Source organism: Labrus mixtus, chromosome 11, assembly GCF_963584025.1.
Source record: "Labrus mixtus chromosome 11, fLabMix1.1, whole genome shotgun sequence".
NCBI classification, from domain to species: Eukaryota; Metazoa; Chordata; class Actinopteri; order Labriformes; family Labridae; genus Labrus; species Labrus mixtus.
In genome coordinates, this window is record NC_083622.1 from 9,983,113 (window position 1) to 10,004,044 (window position 20,932).

Consider the following 20,932-nt stretch of genomic DNA (forward strand, 5'->3'; position numbering starts at 1 on the left):
CCTTCTACTTTATGCACATTTTGCTCATAATAATTGGCTAATAATATAGGCTACTTAGGTCAGGACTAGTGGAGTATATTTCCATATACATAAGTACCTTAATGCGTCTTCAAACACTGTTGGACAATCATTTATCTATGAATGACAGGATTCACACGTTGTTTTTCGTCTCGGTCGCCAGTGCGCATGCGCAGACATGGCAGCTGCCAGTCTGCAGAGAGAGAGCAGCCAGTTTGAATATTTATAAACACAAAACGTGAGGCTGCTTGCTGAGTGAATAGTGGGGGGAACCTGAGACTTAATCTGGATGGAACCGACGGGTCTACGGGACGTTTTCAAATGTATAACACGATGTAAGCAAACACCAAACGACGAGTCATTCAAAAAATGTTAGCATTTAGCTACACAATATTTAGTATTACACGTATTACCGCCGTTTGGACTTACCTTTTTCATGCATGTCAGACCTGCAAAACCCGATACAGTAGGCTACGTGACAACCTGTTTTTTTTTTTTGTATTTCAGCCATTGCAGCAATGGAGGATGTTGGTCTCCTTCCCAAACCCACCAATGAGCTCCCTGTTCACAGAGCCACCACTGTCTCTGAGACTTTTGGGTTGCACCACTTTCCCTCAGGTGAGCTCACACAGTAACCCTGTTTGTTTGAATGTAATGTACATTATTGACATTAATGTCCAGGGTTGTAGTGCAGGGTATTTCCTAGGATGGTGAAGGGACCTTTCTTACTTACTTTGATACTACACACTGAATATGCAAGAGTAGTCATACATGTCACTGTTTATGTCAGAGGCCGTTTATCGTCTGCTGGACGGGCCACTTAAAAAAAAGAACATTTGGTACAGTGTTTAGACACCACTACACCACTGCACATGTCTTAACACGATGCATTGATGCTTTTCTGTTCATCCAGAGCATCTGCACGTCACTGGTACAAGCAGGAAATCTGACATGCACAGAGATGGATCCGCCAGGAAAATGTCCAACTCAGAAACCACAGCAGAGCCACAGACGATCCCCAGGTTTCTGTCTCAGAGTACAGCTCCTCCCGGTGCCGGCAGAAGTAAGTAATAGTGTGGTGTAGTGATGGAAAAAGTGGATTTAAAGAGGTCAAAATGCTCCCAGCAGCATTTGGAGTATGCAGTTCAACTTTATTAACTTCATTAGACCGACACATTCAGCTTGTGGCCTTCATCGGGGTCATGCTTTAAAAGTGAATTTACTCTCATGTTAAGAGTTTTGTTCCTGTTTTAAAGTTGTCAGGTGACGTTTATATTAAATGTTTATGTCATAAAACTATCAGAATGTGTAGTTGAATTAATAATTTTGCAAATGCTTTTCTTCGATTGAAGCCCATCTCTGCTTATTACTACTTTTTTATATTCACTTTAATCCACTGACAAATATGAGAATGCCTGTTGGTTCAGAAATCTTCATAATAAATCTTTCTGGTGTGAATTTACAACTTCATAGTCGTTCCTGTCTTAGTCGTGTACGAGTTTTGTTTGAAAATAAATGAAAAGCCCGTCTCGTTTTGACGCCTGTTCCAAATGAATAAGGGTCATTTTGCGCCCTTAATAGAAGTTTTACGGTAAGACAGCTGTGATTGGCAGCTTAGTTATTAATCGTAATTTGTCAACGAGGTCTGGAAATGCCAAAAATATCAAGATGGCATTTTCATCATGGCTCTTATATATAATAATAATAATAATATCTGTTGATGTTCTGCATGTGTGTAAAGGAGCCTTGGAGGCAGCGAAGAACAAGAAGAAAAAAGATAATTGAAATGATTTAGTCCCATGTTTAGGTGTGCTGTCTCCGATCGAAACAGAGATTAGACTGACAATGTGTAACGTATATTTTGTTTAAAGGTGTGTGTGTTGGAAACCACTTGTAAATAAAAATGATGTTTGTTTGTTTGTTTCTCAGCATTCCTGAAAACAGCTGCTACAAATGGAAACACTAATCTGGATAAGAACGGTGCTGACAGGAAAAAGGCTAAAGTTGCAGATCCTACAAAGTGGAAGCAAAACAAACAGAAGCAGCTGAGGATGGAGGGCAAAATGTACGCGAGCAAACGCAAGAAAGACGGCGAGATCGTCACAAAGCAGCCGAGAACAGTGGGACCCAGGTGCACCTCCAGCGTGTGCAAAAAGGCTTTTAACCGCCTTTGTGATGAAATCGACGAAGATGTCAGGAAAAAACTCTTCGATGAGTTCTGGCACGGTATGAACTGGCCTCAGAGGAAACTGTACGTTTCAGGACAAGTTGACTGCGACCCGGTGGAAAGATCTCGAGCTGTGGGACCCCGGTCCAGACGGTCGGTTTCACTGCGTTATCACCTGCTGGTGGACGGCAAAAGGAAACAAGTGTGTAAGAACATGTTCCTGTCCACTCTGGGGATCAGAGAGTGGTCCGTGCTCAACTGGGCACAGAAAGGAGCAACAAAGAAGAACAAACTGAACGCTGTGACCCAGTGTCCACAACAGAGCCCTACGTCCTCTCCAGTGTGCTATACAGTCCAAGTGACACTGGGTGAGAAGTCTTTTTCAGCTACTTACTAAACAGCTAAGGCAAGGCAAGTTTATTCTTCAGCACATTTCAACAAGGCAATTCAAAGTGCCTCACACTACATCAAAAGCATCATGACAGAGGGAAAAAAATAAATATTAAAATAGAAAATTAAAAAAATCACTTCAACAAACAATTCACAATCACAGAGAAGAACTATTCGGACATTCCTTGGCATTTTTAACTACCTCCTTCATATCCCAGATTTGAAGGACTCACGTGAGATTTTCCCTGAATCCTGAAAATGTCTTGACAGGATGCATATTTTTACAGTTGTATGAAAAACCTCCAACTGTTGGATAATTATAACAACAGTTATCACAGTAAATGCCAAGTTCAGTCACAAATGTACATTTAAAAAAATAAATAAATAAATAAAGTGTGACTGAACCATTCAGACATTTATTGGCCTTTTTACTACCTTCAGATTCCAGATTTGAAGGAGCTAAGGGCTCAAATATACTTGCTTTTGAACCACGCGTATGAGTAGACAACCTGCCGCGTCGTGTTTGTAAATTTTCACATACTTGCCTTTCCACAACGCTGTGTTACTGGAGGGTTCCTCTAGAGGGAGCACCACATAAACACAGAAGTAGACACGGTCTTTCACCAGCTATTTTGGCACACATTGTTGGATGCCAAAGTCAAATTCATTTTTATAAGACATTTGTCAAGTTCTAGGTGTCCTAAATGTAAGGACTTCTAAACTAGACGAGAAATTGTTTTTAAAAAAGAAGCAGAAAAATTCAAAATGTGTGTTAGTTAATTGCACAGGTTTCATTTTAACTCATGTAGGGGCTTACTTAAATCTTTGTTTAGGGTTAATATATATGTATGGGGGGGAAAGGACAGCAGTTGTTTGTTTATTTGTATCAAATGTCGTGCTTGTCTTTTGTAAACTGCTACTCGATGCTTTGAATTTCCCTCGGGATCAATAGAGTATCTCTCTATCTATCTTAGCCTTAAAGTTGATCAAACATGTCTCTGTTTATTGCAGAACCGGCGAGTCCCACTGAACCGGAGGGCCCGGCAAGAAAGAAATCGAGGGTCGCCAAGCCGCTAACATGGAAACAAAACCGACAGAAGCAGCTCAGGATGGAGGGAAAATCGTACATCAGCAAACGAAAGAAAGACGGCGAGACTGTCACTAAAGCTCAGAGGACAATCGGAGCGAGATGCACCTCCGGCGCCTGCAGGAGGGCATCGAACCGCTTCTGTGCGGACTTCAGTGAAGAAGCCAGGGACGTGTTGTTCACCCGTTTCTGGCAGTGTATGAACTGGGCTCAGAGAAAGATCTACGTGTCCGGGTTAGTCGACTGTGACCCAGTGGAACGGACACGAGCTCCTTTGACTAAATCCAGAAGATCAGTTTCAATGCGGTATCACTTGATGGTCGACGGTGACAGAAGACAAGTCTGCAAAAAGATGTTCCTCGCCACTCTGGGGATTGGAGAGTGGTCGGTGCTTAACTGGGCGCAAAATTCATCCGAGCCGGACAATCTAGATGAAAACACCAAGAAGCAAACACAGAGGACGTCCCGGAAAGCTTCGGAGCATCGTTTTCTCAACCAGTTCTTGGAGAGTTTGCCGAAAGCGCCCTCGTACTGCTGCGGGGCGTCCGCCTCCAAGCTGTACCTGGAGCCGGTCTTCTCAAACATGTCCGAGGTCTACAGGCACTACTACAACCACTGCCTGGAGGAAAAGACGACGCCACTCTCTCGTCAGGTTTTCTGTTCTGTGTTTAAAAAGATGGACTTAGGACTGTGTGACCCCAAAAAGTATCAGGGGTGTACTTTCAGTGTAGCTGGGGATTTATTTAATGAGCCCTGGGAGGAGTTCTGCATGGAACGAGGAGCTCCAAATCCACAGCTGGAGAAAGAGAGTGGATTTAAGGACAACAGAGCTCTATGTTGAAGTAAACTGCTGAGTATTATTCTTCTCTTCACAACATGATCGACTTTGACTTTGCCAAAATGACCGATTTCACATTTCATTCAAATCCTGGCATGCACACACTGGTCGCTTCTTCCAGGCGCAGGCTATAGCTGAAGCACATTAAAGTGCTGTTGTGTCACTTCAGAGGAACGTCTTAAGCACTACAGTAATTTTTTGTTGTTGTTGAAATTGTTGTTAAAGGTTATAATGCTCCTTAAAAACAAAGTTCCCTCAAGAGTCTTCTCAACCCTCATTTCAACTTCAAGAGTGAAATAAAATGTGTTGTTACATGCAAAGAAAAGTGTGATTTTGAAGGGAATATCAGAGGAGCAGCCAGCCACCTGCACCAACATGAAGAAACGCAGAGCTTCTTGTGAAGTACCACTTTACTTTAGGTTTCATAAAAGCCTGAACTCTGATAAGAGTGTTGAAGAAAATGAGTCTTTTCTGAGGTAGGGGGGCTTGTAAAATCATAACCTTATTCCCAAAGTCTGAGCTTATTTTTTCTTCAGTGTGGCCCTAAAATGTGTGGAAAACTTGATCTTAACGATTTTTGTTGTGATTGAGACAGAACCATTTGTGCCCTCAGTGTCCTGTTCCCTTTGTGAAGCAGAGTTTACAGTCGTCTACATTGGACTGGCAGTCTCTTTTTTGACTCAGCTGCTGGACCAAACCGTTATTTGTGTGTGTGTGTGTGTGTGTGTGTACTTCTACACTTCCTTGTAAAGGTCAAATTCAAACCATGCCGTACCGTCACACCCCGCAGCGTGTTAGTGTGTTGAAATAAGGGCTGCTCTAAACGTTTACCCCATACTGTTTTTTTGGGGGTTTTTTTTACGAGTGGAGCCACAGAAAGAGTTGCAAATACACGCACACACATGCACATACAGTCGTCACCCTCCTATTCTTCTCCACACAGTGGCAGGAAGTTGTCCAGATATCCGCAGGGCCTCTGAAAAAAAAAAAAAAAAAAAAACAGCGAGTAGACAAAGTGGGCTGGGTGGTGGTACTGGAAGGTGTCGGTGGGATTGGTGATGGAAATGTGCGACATGCTCAGAGTTTAACTTCTTGTTGTGAACAGCAGGAGTGAACGGACACCACAGAGAAACACATTGACACCAGTGGGAGAAAGGCTGTGAGTCACGTCTTGAGATCAGAGGGAGGTTTACCCAACAGCTGGACCGGGCGGACAGCAGTGGAGAAAAGGCAAACAGCTGCTAATCTGAGGAAGGAGAAGATGTTGGCCCTGAGGGCGTTTGTTCTGCTCGGGCTGAGCTGGACATGTCAAGGTGAGGACGCGTTCTCATTCTTAACACGTTTGTCTTTTTTTCTGTACGAACATTGAACTCATCATCCGTGTAGATTTAAGTAAATGTGTGGTTAAACTGTCCTGTGGCCCGAAGGAAGAGGATCGAAATTTTTACATGATGAACTCCATGAAAACGTGGCTTCCATAGTCTGAGTATCACTTTTTTAAATATTTATTTTTGTGCCTTTATTGTAGAGATAGGAAAGTGGATAATCGGAAATCGGGGGTTGAGACGGGGGACGCCATGCAAGGAAGGGGCCACAGGTCCGATTTGAACCTGGGCCTCTGCTTTGAGGAACACAGCCTCCATACATGGGGCACGCGGCACTAAAAACTACATATCACTATTATTAATGAGTGGTTTTCAGTAGTACCTGACATGTCTAGACAGAGGGAACTTAAAGCTCCTGTGAGGGTTTTTAGCGGGTAACAAAACAAGACAGAAATTACCACCGCTATCTCTGTACGACCTACGAAAGCAACAGAGACCATCAGATAGACGATTAATGATTCCTTTATATAAATTTTATATGCCTGTCACTCCTGCTGCGGGGTAGGTGAGAGATGAGGAGCTTCATTGTGAGTTGCATGTTAGTCATTTAAAATCAGTGTCAGAAAACTAACAAAGAGAAAAATCCTCCCGCTTTGTCCACAGGGGGGCGCCAAAATCAAAACAACATGAATGCTACTCACAGGAGCTTTAAAGTAAACGTCTCAGCCAGATTCACTATTTTGAAATATATATGAAAAGACGTGTTTTTGGGCAATATAGAACTTAATTCAACTCTTAAAGAAACAGGTTAATAACATTTTCAATTTATTATTATTATGTAATTATTACATTTTAAATATCAAATAAAAATCTATGCAAAGGAAAAGAATATTGAGACAAGAAATTCAGTGACCTGAAATTGAAATGTGATGATTTGATTATGCTGATAAACTCACTAGGAAAAGGTTAGTGATGAAATAATTCAAGTGAGGCATATAGGAGTTTATCTACGCGATGGTCTACATCGTTGTGAGCTCTACAAACTCTTATGTTTAACTTTAAGGTTGAGTAGTAGTATCGGCATTGTCAGAAGCTGGAGCTTGAATAAAGAGAGCCTGTGTCTGTGTCTGAACTGCCAATACTACTGTCAATGACAGTAAATACTCTAAACTTATCATGCTTCTAGCTATCTTTTCTTTAGGCACGGTGTCTTCTAAGTAAACCTTCTTCAACTTAACACTTTATCATTCACATTATGTTTTTAGTAAGGCCGACCGATAGAGGATTTTTGGGGCTGATACCGATAACTGGGAGAGAAACAAATCCGACGCCAATAATATCTGCCAATATCGTTTTGATCCCTTAAATGCTGTTATCAAACACTTGTGGAAAAGATTTATAATTAAGTCAAGATGTTTTTGGTTTTTTTTGTCTGTATTTTCAGTCTGAAACACAAATCAACAATTATAAATAAAAGTTATTAAAAAAAGTAATTATAAACTTAAATTGAATGAACTTAGTTATATCGGCACATATCAGTGATAAAATTAGTCGATACCAATAGTCAAGGGATGTGCCGATATCGGCCATTATTATCGGCTGGCTGATTAATCGGTAGTTTTTTGTATTACACTTACATTTGATGCTCCTTTGTGTTGCTCTTTTTGCACTGTAATGAAGGAGCAACCTGACACCAGAATTTATTTTGGGAGAGAAAATGTAACAACTATAATCTTTATTTTTACTGCAGGGGGGGAGGCCTCTTTTTGCTGACCAAATGAAACCAAAGTGTTAAAAAAACTCAACATCTCTAATTTCAGCTCTATTGTTCGTGCTTTTTTTTTTTTCTACTATGACTTTATGATCCTGCACACACCTGCCAAGCCCATTGTCCGACTCCATCACATTCCTCATTGCCACGGTGACAACCTTCGACCTTTATCAAGGCACAGCCCACTCCATTTCCTGCAGCTATTCGTTTCTCCTGGAAACTTCCTGTTTATGTCGGGGCCATTTCCTGTTTCCTTTAACGGTCCGCATCAGGAGCCGCCTTTCATGGCTTGACCTGCATTGTTATGAAAAGTTGCTAATGCACTGAAACAATGAGCGCTTTCAATATGTGGGTGACACGACCATGCGATAAAACACTTAGTGAGAGCTGTATGCATGGAGAAATGAAACTGCACACAAAATTACATTTGATATGCTTCAATTAAGATTAAGAGCATGCATAAGTGATGTGGACGTGATATTGATTGTCTCTGACACATCTTAGTGCTGATAAATCCTGCAGTTTACACGGGTAAGACATACTGTGCGTGTATTTGTGTCACTCATGGAGACATTTATAAAAACATACCGTAAAATATCAGAAACCGTACAAATCAACAAGAAGTCCATTTCAGCCACAGAACTGCCAAACCATGATTGCAATTTATGTGCAGCTTTTGACACCCTAACTTGTGTGTGTCTCCGCAGCTGCGTCTGATGACCCGTGGGGCCAGTGTCCAGTCAACAGAAAGTGCAAGGACAAGTTCGGCAACGGTTCATGTGACAGAGAGTGTGTGGAGCCCGATTGTCTGAGAGACGGCTTCGACTGCCTTAAGGAGAGGAGCCACTGCAAGTAAAAGACTTTGGTTGTCATTTTCAGCACCATTAATCCGAGCATTTCAAGTTTTCCTTTACTGGTTTACAACAGTTATGATTGTCCTTATTTACTGTTGCATGTTTTAAATATTATTTTTAACCCGTTTTCCTTGTTTGCGTCCATATTTTATCACTATTTCCATTCATTAGGTTTTAAAGTGTTGTTTTATGCTGAATAGACTCAGGAAATCGATCAGAGGTAACCTACGAAAGAAGTGCTATCAGGACAATTACGACTAGTTTTGTCTGTTTGTAATTTGTTTTTAATTGTCATTAATCAATAAAGGAAAATTATAGAAAAGAACAATCCTTATTCTTTTGTTTTAGGTACCTAGGTTCAGGCAAAACATGAATTTAATATTAGACCTATCCTCATTGTTGATTTCAGTGCATTAAAAAGATTCTTTGAAATGTCTATTCTGCTCTTTTGAAAAGTATTTTGACAACCCAGAAAAACATCTTAAGGTTGTGGGTGATAAAAGATGTACTATTTCACTAACTTTTTTCTTTCATGTGTTTTCTCAGTCCAAGCCACATCCTGTACTGCCGCGACCACTACGCCAACTCCCACTGTGAGCAGGGATGCGACAGCGCCCCCTGTGGATGGGACGGCAGCGACTGCTTCACACACCAGAGCCCCCTTTGGGCAAAAGGCACATTGATCCTTCATGTCAACGTCCCACAACAGAGGGGCCAATTCACCAACAGCTCCCTGCTTTGGGCGCTCAGTGTCCTCCTCCAGTCGCCACTCAAGCTGAGAGGCTCCGCCCCCCTAGCACCCAACAGGAACTTGTTTGACTTTGATGCTCAGCAACTCGCCACCCTGCTGGCTCAGGCATCGCCGACTGACTCAAATGGGTAGGTGCTGAGGGAAATATCAAACTGTGTGAGTACAGGCTGGAAGCTGTTTATTCAAGCCCTCTTATAGGAGCTTAAATCCTTTTTGTGAGGCAGAGATAATCGAGCCGCAGTACAATGAAGATAAAACAATACTCAGGTGAGATGAAGATTAAGTACTTTTTACAATAAAAGCCTGTAGCATGTAATTGACCTCTAGCATTAGGAAACAACCATATAGTTTTCCTGCGTTAAACAAAAGCGAGAGTTAATTTAAAATTGCAAAGTATTAAAGACAGTCCAACATGTTCAAAGATTCACAGCTATTCCAATTGTATCGTTTGCATTAAATGTGTATCTTTGTATTTTCACACGCTCAAAACTCCTGAACTTTTCCTGCAATATTTGGTGTGAGCTGCATGTGTGAAAACAAACAGCTTAATTTTTTCACTCCAGGAAATAGTCAGGAAAATTCACAGCAATCGAGCGTGGTGTGACAGGTGCACGACCGATGTAATTTTTGTGCACGTAATAAAGCTGCTCAATACCTTTTTCTGCTCTGTTCCACTATATTGTTGATACTTTGAACATATCCAGTTACACATAGAATGTTATGTTAGACTGTGTCACCTCGTCTGTGATGTTCGATTTCCACAGCGTCCTTTTTACATCATGTCCAGCTTTCTGTGACCCCGACAGGGAAAAGTTCAGGCTGTGATGGACATAAGTGAATAAGTAACCCTGTAAGAATTCAGGGGTAACAAGTTAATTAATATTTTGTTTTTTTATTTAAAGATACATTTAAAGTGGGCCAAGAAAAGAACCCTGGGGGACTCCATTAAGTATATGTAGGCAGTCTTATCTGAGCAAAATATTTAACAGGGATATTGATATAAAAATGTATCTATCTAATCTATGTGTTCACTTTTGCATTAAGTTATGGCAGTTTTCTAAATTTTGTTTTGTTTAATGAGAGGGTGTTACTCTTTGCAAATCATTGAGAAGGTTCCAGACATCATTACGTTAAGTTTTCCTGACACACCTACACTTTTATAAAGGCCTCAGTTATGACGTACATGCTCTCTCCCTCACTGTTTCCTTCCCTCTCTTTCACTTTGCCAGCTCCCTCCTTTTCCTCCAGGTGGACAACAGGCCGTGCTCCCGTCTGCCCTCTACCTGTTTCCCCTATGCCATCGAGGCGGCCAGTTTCCTGCGTGCCGTATTGCTGCTGAGGCATACCGCGTTCCCCACCCGGCCCGAGCTGAAGGCCGTCATTAGTATAAGAGGTGTGCGAGAGGAAATAGGAAGCAGGGAGGATACTGTGATAAAGGAAGTCAAAGGTAGGCTCACATGTCCTTCCTCAAACACACACTCGTGCACAATCCAAACAAAACAAATAAAACACCTTTACACTTCCAGTGTGCAGCTGTTTTGATGGTCATTTTGTAAAAGTTTAGGAGTTGGAAGCATTCTAAAATGCCTCAGATATTGTTGTTAAGATTTCCCAAATAGACTTATATTTTCTCTCTTTATCATGCTGCCCTAATGTCTTTTTTCCCCCCTCTCAAAGAGCCGACCCCATCGTGGCTCTGGGCGGTGATAGCCATTGCAATTGGCCTGCTCCTGGTTCTTGCCCTGGCGGTGTTCCTGGTGGTGAGGAGGGTCAGGCGGCAGCGGTCTGAGAGGGAAGACGGCCACAGGGTGAGACATAGGTCCACGATCACAGACAATGACCCCAAATCCAAGGCTATGACTCCACACACAGCCCTCCAAGAGCAGAGGGTGAGAACGAGCAGGGAGAAAGACAAGATCAGCTTGAGGAAAAAGAAGAAAGCAAAGGAAGCAGAGAAGAAGAGAAGGAGGGAACCGCTGGGGGAGGACGCCATTCGAATGCGGTAAGTGGGAGGAGTCGCTTCTTAGGTTTATGAGGGGATGTTTTGTCTGCTCGAGGGATGATGTCATGTAGAAAAATATGATGTATATTTGAACAAGCAAAAGGTCATCCTGTAAAGTTAATGAAAAGGCTGGTCCCCCTTTCCTGTCAGTCAGTTGGAAATAACCTTTATCCTGTCGTTATTTTCAAAAACGTCTCTGCCTCACATGACGTGTATTCAGTCTAATTAATGCACAAATTAACTCTAATGTATGGAAGCCCTGAGCAGACATGCATCCATACATTTTATTCACTTTGTTTTTCAGTGATAACGTTTCATTTCTGATTGTTTTCTTCGATCTCGACTGATTAATCTCAAATCCCCAGAATTGCAAAAGCACAAAACAAACATATATATTATAATGATGGCTAAACTTACCTCATTAGTGTGGGCTATGCGGAATGGTATGTCATGGCCAATCACAGTGACCCGCCTTTTTTCATTTTATTTTATGACTGCTAAAAAAAACAGTTAACCAGCTTTATATCCCAAGATAACAAGAAAAATAGTCGAAATCTAGACAAAACACTTGAAATGAAGTTGGTATCAGAGGAGATCCAGTGCTGTTATCTCAAGATAGCAAAATGAATATGTCGAGAAGAAAACAAATGGAAATGACTCGTTTTAAAAATGGCCTTTCTTTCCAATTTTCTAACATTTGTTACTGAAGAATTTACTGCAACACTTAAACATGTTTTGTAGCCGTAATTAAATGATACTGTGATGAATAAGGTCAGTGTCAATATTTACTTTTTCTAAATACATTTTTTTTTGCATTTCATGGCTTGAAAATTTATTAAAATTGTAACCTTTGCCCAACACTGGTGTTGTTTTAATTCATCATTATAGCTACAAAAGTCTGTGTTGCAATATGGTTGAAAGGATTTGTTTTACCCACATAATGAAATAGTTTTGGTTTTTTTTCAAATGTCAGCGCTCTCTTGTTTATGTAACACTGCCTCAAACATCTATGCTGATAGAGAAGGGAAACACAAAATACAGTGACAGCGCATGAAAACTATAACAGCTTCCTAGCATGCCATAACAAAACCTCACTTTGGGTTTCAGGCCTCTCAAAAGAGACCAGGATATAGGAAGTGACACAGACTTCACCCAGAGTTCAATGGAAGACATCAATGCGAGATGCTCGCGGCGACAGGAGGACGCCGCCATCTGTGACCACCGGAACTCTGAGCAGAAACACTACAGAGGAGGAAACTCACAGCCCCGCAGACCTGTTCAACGTAAGACTTAATACTCACGCATTCATTACTGTAGTCACAATAAAGCAAATATGTTTGGCTTTGTCTTTGAAATACAGGGAAGGCTAAAATATTTATTAACAGAAAAGTATAGTAAATAGAGCGCATCTTCCCGTTTCCTGCACCTAGCATGCAGAGGGAGCCACGGCACGTACTCCGGTTTGATTAAAGAGCAAGTTAAAGACGTTTTTTTGTTCAATAAATGGATGTGATGCAGATGTTTTAAAATCAACGACTAATCGTGTTAAATCCATCACGATCTCAATATCAAATCAAAATAATCATGATATTGATTTTTACTCAAATCTGACAGCCGTACAAGAAATGTACAATGTTTGGTAAAATGTTAGAGCTCCACCTTCAATCATTTCTGTTCTCCCACAGCTCCACCTAGAGGATGGGAGAGAAATGCCATGCCTCCTCCTCTTCTCAGTCCTCCTCAACAGGTCTGTCCGTTTCTATTCATGTTCAGAAGAGCCCGTTTAAATTTAGACTTTTACTCACTGAATCTGCATTTCAGTGTATTTCCTGTCCCTGAGTATTTTGCGTGTGACCTTACAGTTCTCCACATTCATTGATTTGACTAAGTTTTGTCCGTGCTTCTTGTCCTGATTTCTTGAGAGTTGGTTCTTTGAGTCACTTTAGTTTCATTGATAACTTTCCTGTCAGTGATTTTATGTTTTATAACGTAACTTATATTCTTCATTCATAACTATTTTTAATGTTATAAAACTAAACATTAACTTTTTAGTGTCGTAGTAGGCTACTTGAAATCAGTCTTAGTTTTTCAAGGTCTTGTTCTCGCCTCAGTCTTGCCTCGGTCTCAGACTGGGTGGACTCCAGATTTTAAATCAAGACCGGTCAAGACCACAACTGATAGGCTATTTTTCCATATCATTACTGTGATTAGAAGGAAAACGCCTATTTCTAAAACATTGAATCCCGGTGTAACAGTCTAAATGAGTGACCCCTGCACACTAGATGATGATTTTTAAGTGATATTTATGATCTCGGTCTCGCCCTGCCTTGGACTTGGTCTTCACTTGATCTCGACCCCTAAATTTCTTACAACACTAGTATGTTTATTTTATTGTATTCATTTATTTAACAGGGACACGTTCAATGAGCATTTCTTTATATTAAAAAAAAAGCCAATTGGACAATTTTCAACCCCTGTCCTTTGAAATATATGGGTAATATGTGTACATGTGTGTTTTTTCTTTGCCTGTATTATTTATTTATATTGATAAAGTATTGGTTGTGTTTGCAGTCGGCAGAGTGGTGTGGCCCTGACGGCTCTGTGGTTCTGATCCGGGCGGTGCGTAGCGGACTGGACAGAGTGGTCCTGGAGCTGCTGCGAGCAGGAGTGCCTGTCAACAACACAGATCACACTGGTAACGCATCAAAGGACTCAACCCTATCCCTGGTCATTGACATGTTGATAGTATTTACATGTCCTTCTTAGGGCCTGTTTGAACTTTCTTAAAGTGACAGGACTGCCAGGAATGGTTAGTTTAGCTTTATGTCATTACAACACACAATGAAAAAAACAGCATCTATGGACTTTTTTAGTCTTCTGACTACTCAAAACGCTTTTTACACCGCAGGTCACACCTACACATTCACACACTGATTGACTGATGACCATCAGAAATAACTAATCCAATTCATACACATTCATACGCTGCATGAGGCAACCTGGATAAAACTGTGATAAAGAATTGTGTGCAAATGCAAAAAAAAACCATTGACTAAAACTCATCTGAAGATGGATTTATTTTCCTTCTCAGGTTGTGTAATCTCTGAGTAGTTCTGCTTTGACCGGTTTATGCATAAAGTGCATGAAAAATATTGATTTTTTTTAAACACTGTTTGACATAATTTTCGGATTATTCCTTTGTATTTCATGAGCTTTATGTCAAATCCATGATAGATAAAGGGGGTAGGTATAGGTGCAGGGCAGTGCACAATCAGCTGACTGAGGAAGAAGATCGGCCCGCAAACTTGCTCAAATGCCACAAAAAGTTTTAATTCATCACAACGTCTCGACCAGAGGTCTTCTTCACCTGAACTCTGAGGGGTTGAGTAACTTACCCCTTCTCTTCCCTCCTCTCCTGCTCTATGTTCATCTCTATCTCTCCATGGCTTCCATCTCTCTCCTCCTCGTCCTCCTCGTCCTCTTCCTCATCCTCATCCTCCTCCTACTCCTCCTCATCCTCCTCGTCCTCCTCATCCTCCTCCTCCTCCTCCTCCTCCTCATCATCCTCCCCCTCATCCTCCTCCTCCTACTCCTCCTCATCCTCCTCCTCCTACTCCTCCTCGTCCTCCTCTTCATCCTCCACGTCCTCCTCCTCCTCCAGAACCCTTGCTGCCCTCTGACTCAGAACAAAGCTAATGTGTTCAAACTTGGGTTGATGAACTTTGCTGCTCACATTTCTTCTGGCTTCAGCTGTCTTTTTTTTCCTTTCTAACATCCCTCTCCCTTTCACATGTTTTCCCTCTGTCCTTCCTGCCTCTGTCGTCTTGTTGGCTGAAATAATTCATCTCCTCATTCTCCCTCTCTTCTCCACCTGGGCTCTTCTCTGTTGTGTAATGGTTGTTCATTGGCTGACTTACTCCCCTCCCTTCTTCCCCCTCACCTCCCCTCCACTCACACTGTCTCTCTCAGGGAGATCAGCCCTGCACTGGGCGAGCTCAGTAAACCACCTCTCCCTAACAAGGACCCTCATTCGCTATGGGGCCGCTGTGGACCTGCAAGACAACAAGGTAAGATGTGACGCTGCTTCTTCGAGTCGGTTACCCTCCATAAATCACAAAATATCATAAGAATGATTCATCGTATCGCAGGGCGAGACGGCGCTCTTCCTCTCTGCCCTTCATGGTTGCTATGACACGGCCAGACTCCTCCTCCTTCATGGGGCCAACCTCGAGCTGCACGATCGTAGAGGACGTCGGCCAATCGACGTGGCCAGAGAAGGCATGCGCCACCAGGTCCTGGAGCTCCTATTGGCTCACCAAATTCAGAGAGGGCCCGTCACTGTTGAAGCAGCCAATGAGATGCTGTGGGAGGAGCGCGCTATGATGTACTCGCCTTGGGACGGATCTCAGGGCCTGCCTGGAAGAAGTGCCTCCTTCTCCGGGATCATAGCGCATCGAGATATGACCCCGCCTCCGCAGAAGTAAGTGAATGACGCATGCACAGACAACAGTATGAGTCATTGAGTTTATGACTGGACATCAAGTGAGGAATAAACTGTTTTTGCATGAAAAACCGTCTCTTATCAGTTTTAAGGAAAGAGGTGGTGTAAGAAGTTCTTGTCTTAGTTCTTTGTTTTTGTCTGTAAAAACAGATTTAAAAAATTGGCAGGAAACCAAGAATGTTCTTGTGTTTGTTTTTTAGAGTTTGTTGTTGTCATACAATTATTTTGTCCACCAGAGGCTAAAGTGCACCACTTCCTCGTGTCTTTGTTTTCCTTCAGGTGAGTTTTTTGGCGAACAACCATTGGCGTTAAAAAATCTACTTTTTGCAATCTGAAAAAAATAATAATTTTTCTTTTATGGTCTTCTATATGAACAAGAGAGAAAAGTTTGTAAAGTTTGGAACACCAGCTCTCTTTTTTTTTACTTGCCCCTCAGGGCTTCCGTAGTCCTGAGATGAGTTCTTGTTAGGTGAAAATGCAACTTTTGGATCTTTCATCATGATCAACACTTGTTCTGTTTCTGTGTTTTTGCAATACAGCAGCTTTTGTTGTTATTGTTGCAAACCTCTCTGTTATTGCATGATGTCTAATATTATGATGGCTCTCTTGTCTTGCCAGTGATTGGTCGATGAGCCGTGTGCAGTACCCCTCCCCTCAAAACTGGCGGCCACAGCTCAACCAATCAGCAACAGCGCTGGTCCCTCCAAGAATCATGGGCCGCTCGCCTCGGCCCATCAGCACCTTACAGGAGGTGACCTCAGAAGACGAGGACCGAGACAGGCATCACGAAGCGCCAAGGGCTGCGACACCTCACTTCCTGTCGCCCCAGCCGGCCCCTCGGCAGCGTTCCTTTTCCTGCACCCAGCATGCATTGCAGCGTCGCTCCAGTGCCCCGCAGCCTGAGCCCAACTATGTTATCGTAACAGACAACTCAGCCCATGAGCCCGTGGAAAGAGTGGTTGTTTCTCCTCCCACAGATATGGCCGTTCAGTCAGATCGCCTGCCGGTCGTAAACGGTGATCACTCGAGTAGAGCAGCGCTGAGTTCTTTGAATTCAGAGCAGAAATCGAGAGGTGAGAGGCCGAACAACACCGACTCCACACAAACAGCCCTTTAGAGAGAACACAAACCCCTTTAAGCATGAAAGAACAGCACCATGAACATGTGAGGAAAATAATGGCTCACAATGAAGCTCTATTAACTGAGAGGCGCTGAGCTTCAGGTTTGACATCAGGTTTATTTTTAACTGCAGTAAAGCTCCAAAGATAATGGCTTACAAGAAGGCCCAAAGCTCTCGTTTTGAGATTTCCAGCGTGTGTTTGTTGGAAGTCTTCTGACTCCTCTTATTCCATTTTTTTTGGTCAAAATGCTTCCAATATGAAACACGGCAGCACTCGGAGATGTTCCTTTCCAACTCTCCTCCCCAGTTTTTTTTCCTCAGCCTTGCTTAAATTATTTCTAATATCATTGTATATATTTTTTACTAGAGAAGAGAATATTGTTCCATCTGAAATGGATACCAATCAAACACGATGAATGTAACACTTACTCAGAAAATGTAACGTCTTTTGAGTGTTGCCAAATACTGTAATATATTCACACTGCCTCGACTTCTAACAGATTGTTTTCTGATTAAAGAGGAAACAATCAGGAATTCATATAAAATACAATTTAAAAAAAAAACATGCGCATGTGGTTGCACAAAGATGTCAGACTCCTGCTGGTAGATGCAATAAAGTGACTTTTCATGCAAATCATTTGGACTTTTCATTTTGTTCCACGCTCCAACAAGTTATGTGTGCACAAAAAAGAGGCTTTGACTGACCTCTTCCTGACATTATAGGAGTTTGTTTTGGTGAGCTTGTATCCCAGAAATCCAAAAGCAAAAATAACAGATTCAAGATGTTGTCACTCTGAATGTGAGTGCAAAGGTGTGAAGAATCTTTTGCAGGGTGGCTTCGTTTAAGAAGGGGTGAATATTAAATATATAAGACACATATACTGTATATATATAATAAAATAGAAAGAAAATCAGGAATAAAAACAAGAATGAAAAAGAAATGAAGACGTTGAGAAGATGTACAAACATTAGACAATATGGAGATATATATATGCAGTAGCATGAATAAGATGTGTTATAAAATGTCTAAACTCTTTTCAGCTCTCACAATAAAACAACCATATCCGTTTTGTATCCACATTATATGACATTTATTTTACACACAGCTGGCACTGTTTGATGTGAGCTTTGAAAGCGCAGGGCTGGCGCGTGCCTGGGACACACGTGTCACTGAAGATCAAAAGGCTTTCCGGATTCACACACCAAACTTCTTTTGATATGGAAAAAAATAAAAGGTTTGAACTCGCTCTCGTGGGAAAGAGGGAAATGGCGCCACGTTTTACAGCTTTATGACCTGTTAAAAGTGATACATCATTGGAGAGAGATGGCGGCATGGAGAGCAGACACTTCCTTCGTTCCCACGCACGCTCGCCGACGACTGAGGTGCAAATGACTTAAAGGCTTGCATTAACTTCATTGTTGGATGAGAACTCTTTAAACTTAAGTGATTAACAAAAAGCACAGCGTCCAGCGAAAGAACGGGTTAACGTTAACTTATGCACAAATACCTCGTTCTTAATGCAATCAACAGTGATTGTAGTCATGACTCGTGAAATATTAATATTCTCAATTTAATCTCCGTTTAGATGAGTATAAAATGTTTAACTCTGTTTCTATGTTGAGGCAGGAAATTGTGACATTACGCACGGGAGTGGCACATTTTACGCACGACTTCCGTTCTTTTTACTGAATCTATTTTAAAAGTTAGAAGTTTTAATAAGTTTTTCGGTTCATGATTAAGTTTAATTCTTACATTAATATTTTTTGAAATGTTAAACCGACTTTTTACAAAACAAATAAAACTATCCATGCTAAAAACAAAATGCTAATTATGAATACATCTTGGTTATTTTCTTGATGTTTTTGCCACTTCAGTGTATGTTATAGTTTCTCATATCAAGGATCACGGTTGTACAAAAGTGTGAAAGTGTGAAACGTCACCGCGTGGGGCCTCTCATCTTCAAGTGCGTGGCCGCACACGCTCCGAAGGCACGTGCCATGCAAATAATCAATGCACATTTACGCGCTGTAAAGGGATTCTTCATTTGTGTTTATTTACAAAAGACAAATATAATAAATTAAGGTGCAAAAATACATCATAAATGAAACAATTAACATGAGTTGGTCTGTATAGCAGCATGTGGTGTGATCATAATAAATGTTCAACATCTACAAATATATCACATTTTACAGAAAGCAGGAGGTCCGTCCTCAATACATTGCACTGGAAATACCATCTTAGAAAGTCAAGCGTACAACAGAGGCTGTTGTGTGAATGCTATTCAAGATGTTAAAGTCATTTTAAGTTCATTTTGTGAAATCACTGCGCGGTTCTCAGGGCCAGGGTCTCCACAGAGTCTGACCAACAGGCAGGCTCTGAGGCAGACTCTGTGTGCTCAGTGGACTCGATACTTTGTGGGGCTGTTGGTGGGTTGATGGAGAGCGGAGTGATTGTTCACAGGTCTTAACGCAACTGGCCCCCCTATGGACAGACGTGCAGATTCTATACCCGGACCTGTCGATGAGTGAGCGAAGAATTGACCTGGACGACTTCCCGAGAAGCTGCGAACTGGTGGAGGAATGATCTTGAGTGTTTCTTAGGACGCATGCTGCAGAGTCAGAGTCTGGACGAGAAAGGCGATCAGCAAAAGATGACTCCAGTGCTGCTCCAAGCAAAAGACTTTTCCCGTGGGGTCCCAGGAACTGAGCAGCTCTCTGCAGGCAGGTGGAGACCCCGTCTTGGAAGGAGTGTTTCCGGCCTCCCCCACCATCTTCTTCAGCTCTAGTCTGGTCGCCTTTGCCAGACTTCTGTAGGAAGAGGACTGTGTGCTCGAGGATCTCGGCTTTCTCAATTCTCCTTTGAGTCGCTTCCTACAACAAAAATAAAAAGTTCAGTTAATAAACAAATCCCGGGCAATACACACTAACTTTGTATCTTCACTGGTGAACAAACGGACTAAATGAGCACAGTGGTCTTTACCTGTCTCTGAAGCAAAAGGGTCTTAAGGCTCTCCAGGCTGTGGTTCATTCTCTCTCTTCGACGTCTCTCCACTTGAGGTTTTAGACTCTACAAGACAAAAACAATAAATGCCATTAATGAATGTACAGGTGGGGAAAAGGTGAGATAATTACAATATAAATACATAAGAATGATCCATGAAAGCTTCAATACTACACGTACCTTTCTTGTGGCCTTTGCGTCCTCTGAATTCTGAAGCAATTTCATGATTGTATTCCAAGTATGTCCGGCGTTTGTAAAAGATGAGTTCGTCCCTCAGTAAAAACTGGATGTGGCCACATTTCGCCCGGTGATGGCTTTTAAAGCCATAGGTGGGCGTGTCATTTGGCTCCACCCACCACAGGAATTCATTTTATTGCAGCTGTGATCCATGCTGAACCACTAAACACAAAATAATGTGTTCGTAATACAAACATTTGTACAAATGTCTTTTATTTTTATTTTTAGCATTTTGCATCTGAGCTGGTGAGACTTCTTTTCAACCTTCAGTATAAAAGTGAAGGGTTGGATATAAAAATAAAAAGCAGAAGGCTTAAGTTAAAACTTAAAAGAAGAAGTCGGAGATTAAAAACACGCATTTATTAAATTACTGTCACAGCTTTCTCTTAATGGTGCACTTTTAGCACATTTTGTCAAGTATCTCAATCTGAATGCAGGGTGAAGGACGCGCCAATGGATCCTTCACTAATCTGCGGCCACGTGCAGCTGCCCAGCTGAGTGTGAGGCACGCGCCTGCTAAAGGTGTTACCAGCTCGTGCGACCTTTATTAACATATGTGAAGGAAAACAACAAACATCCGCCAGCCCAGCGTGAAGCCCAGACAAACGACTGTGGGTGACTTTACGCGCCTTCATTGTGGACAGCGTCACGAGACGTGTCCTCAGGCAGACTGCATGAGAAGTGGTGACTGGAAGCCGAGAAAATAAGATGAAGAGGGAAAAACATCTGAATAAACGCGAATCCATTGACCCACTGGCAATAGAGCTTCGCATAAATCCAAAATTATGTGCAACAAGGGAGTCTAATAGTGCGCGTAAAATGTACTCTCTTCTGCTTAACTCTGTAACATGATGTGTCTTTTGTTGAAGA

At 41.9% G+C, this 20,932-nt stretch overlaps 3 protein-coding genes across 4 annotated transcripts; 2 read left to right on the top strand and 1 right to left on the bottom strand.

Moving 5' to 3' along the window:
* Positions 1 to 221: 221 nt before the first annotated feature.
* On the top strand, positions 222 to 4,759 carry LOC132983548 (uncharacterized). 2 transcript variants are annotated; one of them, XM_061049893.1, is made up of 5 exons: positions 222 to 353; positions 526 to 636; positions 932 to 1,081; positions 1,948 to 2,553; positions 3,587 to 4,759. In XM_061049893.1, the coding sequence occupies exons 1-5, from the start codon at positions 308 to 310 to the stop codon at positions 4,501 to 4,503; spliced, it is 1,830 nt and encodes a 609-aa protein (XP_060905876.1). In that variant the 5' UTR covers positions 222 to 307; the 3' UTR covers positions 4,504 to 4,759. The 2 variants fall into 2 exon arrangements, with proteins under 2 accessions (XP_060905876.1, XP_060905877.1); XM_061049894.1 differs by lacking the exon at positions 526 to 636 and having other exon boundaries at positions 226 to 353.
* A 675-nt stretch (positions 4,760 to 5,434) lies between these two features.
* Positions 5,435 to 17,902, top strand: notchl (notch receptor, like). Its single transcript, XM_061049892.1, has 11 exons — positions 5,435 to 5,813; positions 8,304 to 8,448; positions 8,997 to 9,329; positions 10,431 to 10,648; positions 10,879 to 11,203; positions 12,311 to 12,486; positions 12,889 to 12,950; positions 13,775 to 13,898; positions 15,173 to 15,270; positions 15,352 to 15,683; positions 16,323 to 17,902. Exons 1-11 carry the CDS (start codon positions 5,762 to 5,764, stop codon positions 16,819 to 16,821), a joined length of 2,364 nt encoding a protein of 787 aa, XP_060905875.1. The 5' UTR covers positions 5,435 to 5,761; the 3' UTR covers positions 16,822 to 17,902.
* A 951-nt stretch (positions 17,903 to 18,853) lies between these two features.
* LOC132983113 (transcription factor HES-2-like) lies at positions 18,854 to 20,139 on the bottom strand. The gene is made up of 3 exons (XM_061049357.1): positions 20,006 to 20,139; positions 19,805 to 19,891; positions 18,854 to 19,695 (listed from the first exon to the last, which is right to left on the bottom strand). Exons 1-3 carry the CDS (start codon positions 20,048 to 20,050, stop codon positions 19,159 to 19,161), a joined length of 669 nt encoding a protein of 222 aa, XP_060905340.1. The 5' UTR covers positions 20,051 to 20,139; the 3' UTR covers positions 18,854 to 19,158.
* Positions 20,140 to 20,932: the final 793 nt, after the last annotated feature.

Bases quoted from the DNA above. Each gene is read 5' to 3' on its own strand.
- LOC132983548 (XM_061049893.1), top strand. From the start codon at position 308: ATGGAACCGACGGGTCTACGGGACGTTTTCAAATGTATAACACGAT. The intron at 354-525 runs GTAAGCAAACAC...TTTGTATTTCAG, and splicing joins TTTCAAATGTATAACACGAT to CCATTGCAGCAATGGAGGAT. The intron at 2,554-3,586 runs GTGAGAAGTCTT...TGTTTATTGCAG, and splicing joins TACAGTCCAAGTGACACTGG to AACCGGCGAGTCCCACTGAA.
- notchl (XM_061049892.1), top strand. From the start codon at position 5,762: ATGTTGGCCCTGAGGGCGTTTGTTCTGCTCGGGCTGAGCTGGACATGT. The intron at 12,951-13,774 runs GTCTGTCCGTTT...TTGTGTTTGCAG, and splicing joins TTCTCAGTCCTCCTCAACAG to TCGGCAGAGTGGTGTGGCCC. The intron at 15,684-16,322 runs GTAAGTGAATGA...TTGTCTTGCCAG, and splicing joins ATGACCCCGCCTCCGCAGAA to TGATTGGTCGATGAGCCGTG.
- LOC132983113 (XM_061049357.1), bottom strand. From the start codon at position 20,050: ATGAAATTGCTTCAGAATTCAGAGGACGCAAAGGCCACAAGAAAG. The intron at 19,892-20,005 runs GTACGTGTAGTA...TTTGTCTTGTAG, and splicing joins ACGCAAAGGCCACAAGAAAG to AGTCTAAAACCTCAAGTGGA. The intron at 19,696-19,804 runs GTAAAGACCACT...TTTTTGTTGTAG, and splicing joins CCCTTTTGCTTCAGAGACAG to GAAGCGACTCAAAGGAGAAT.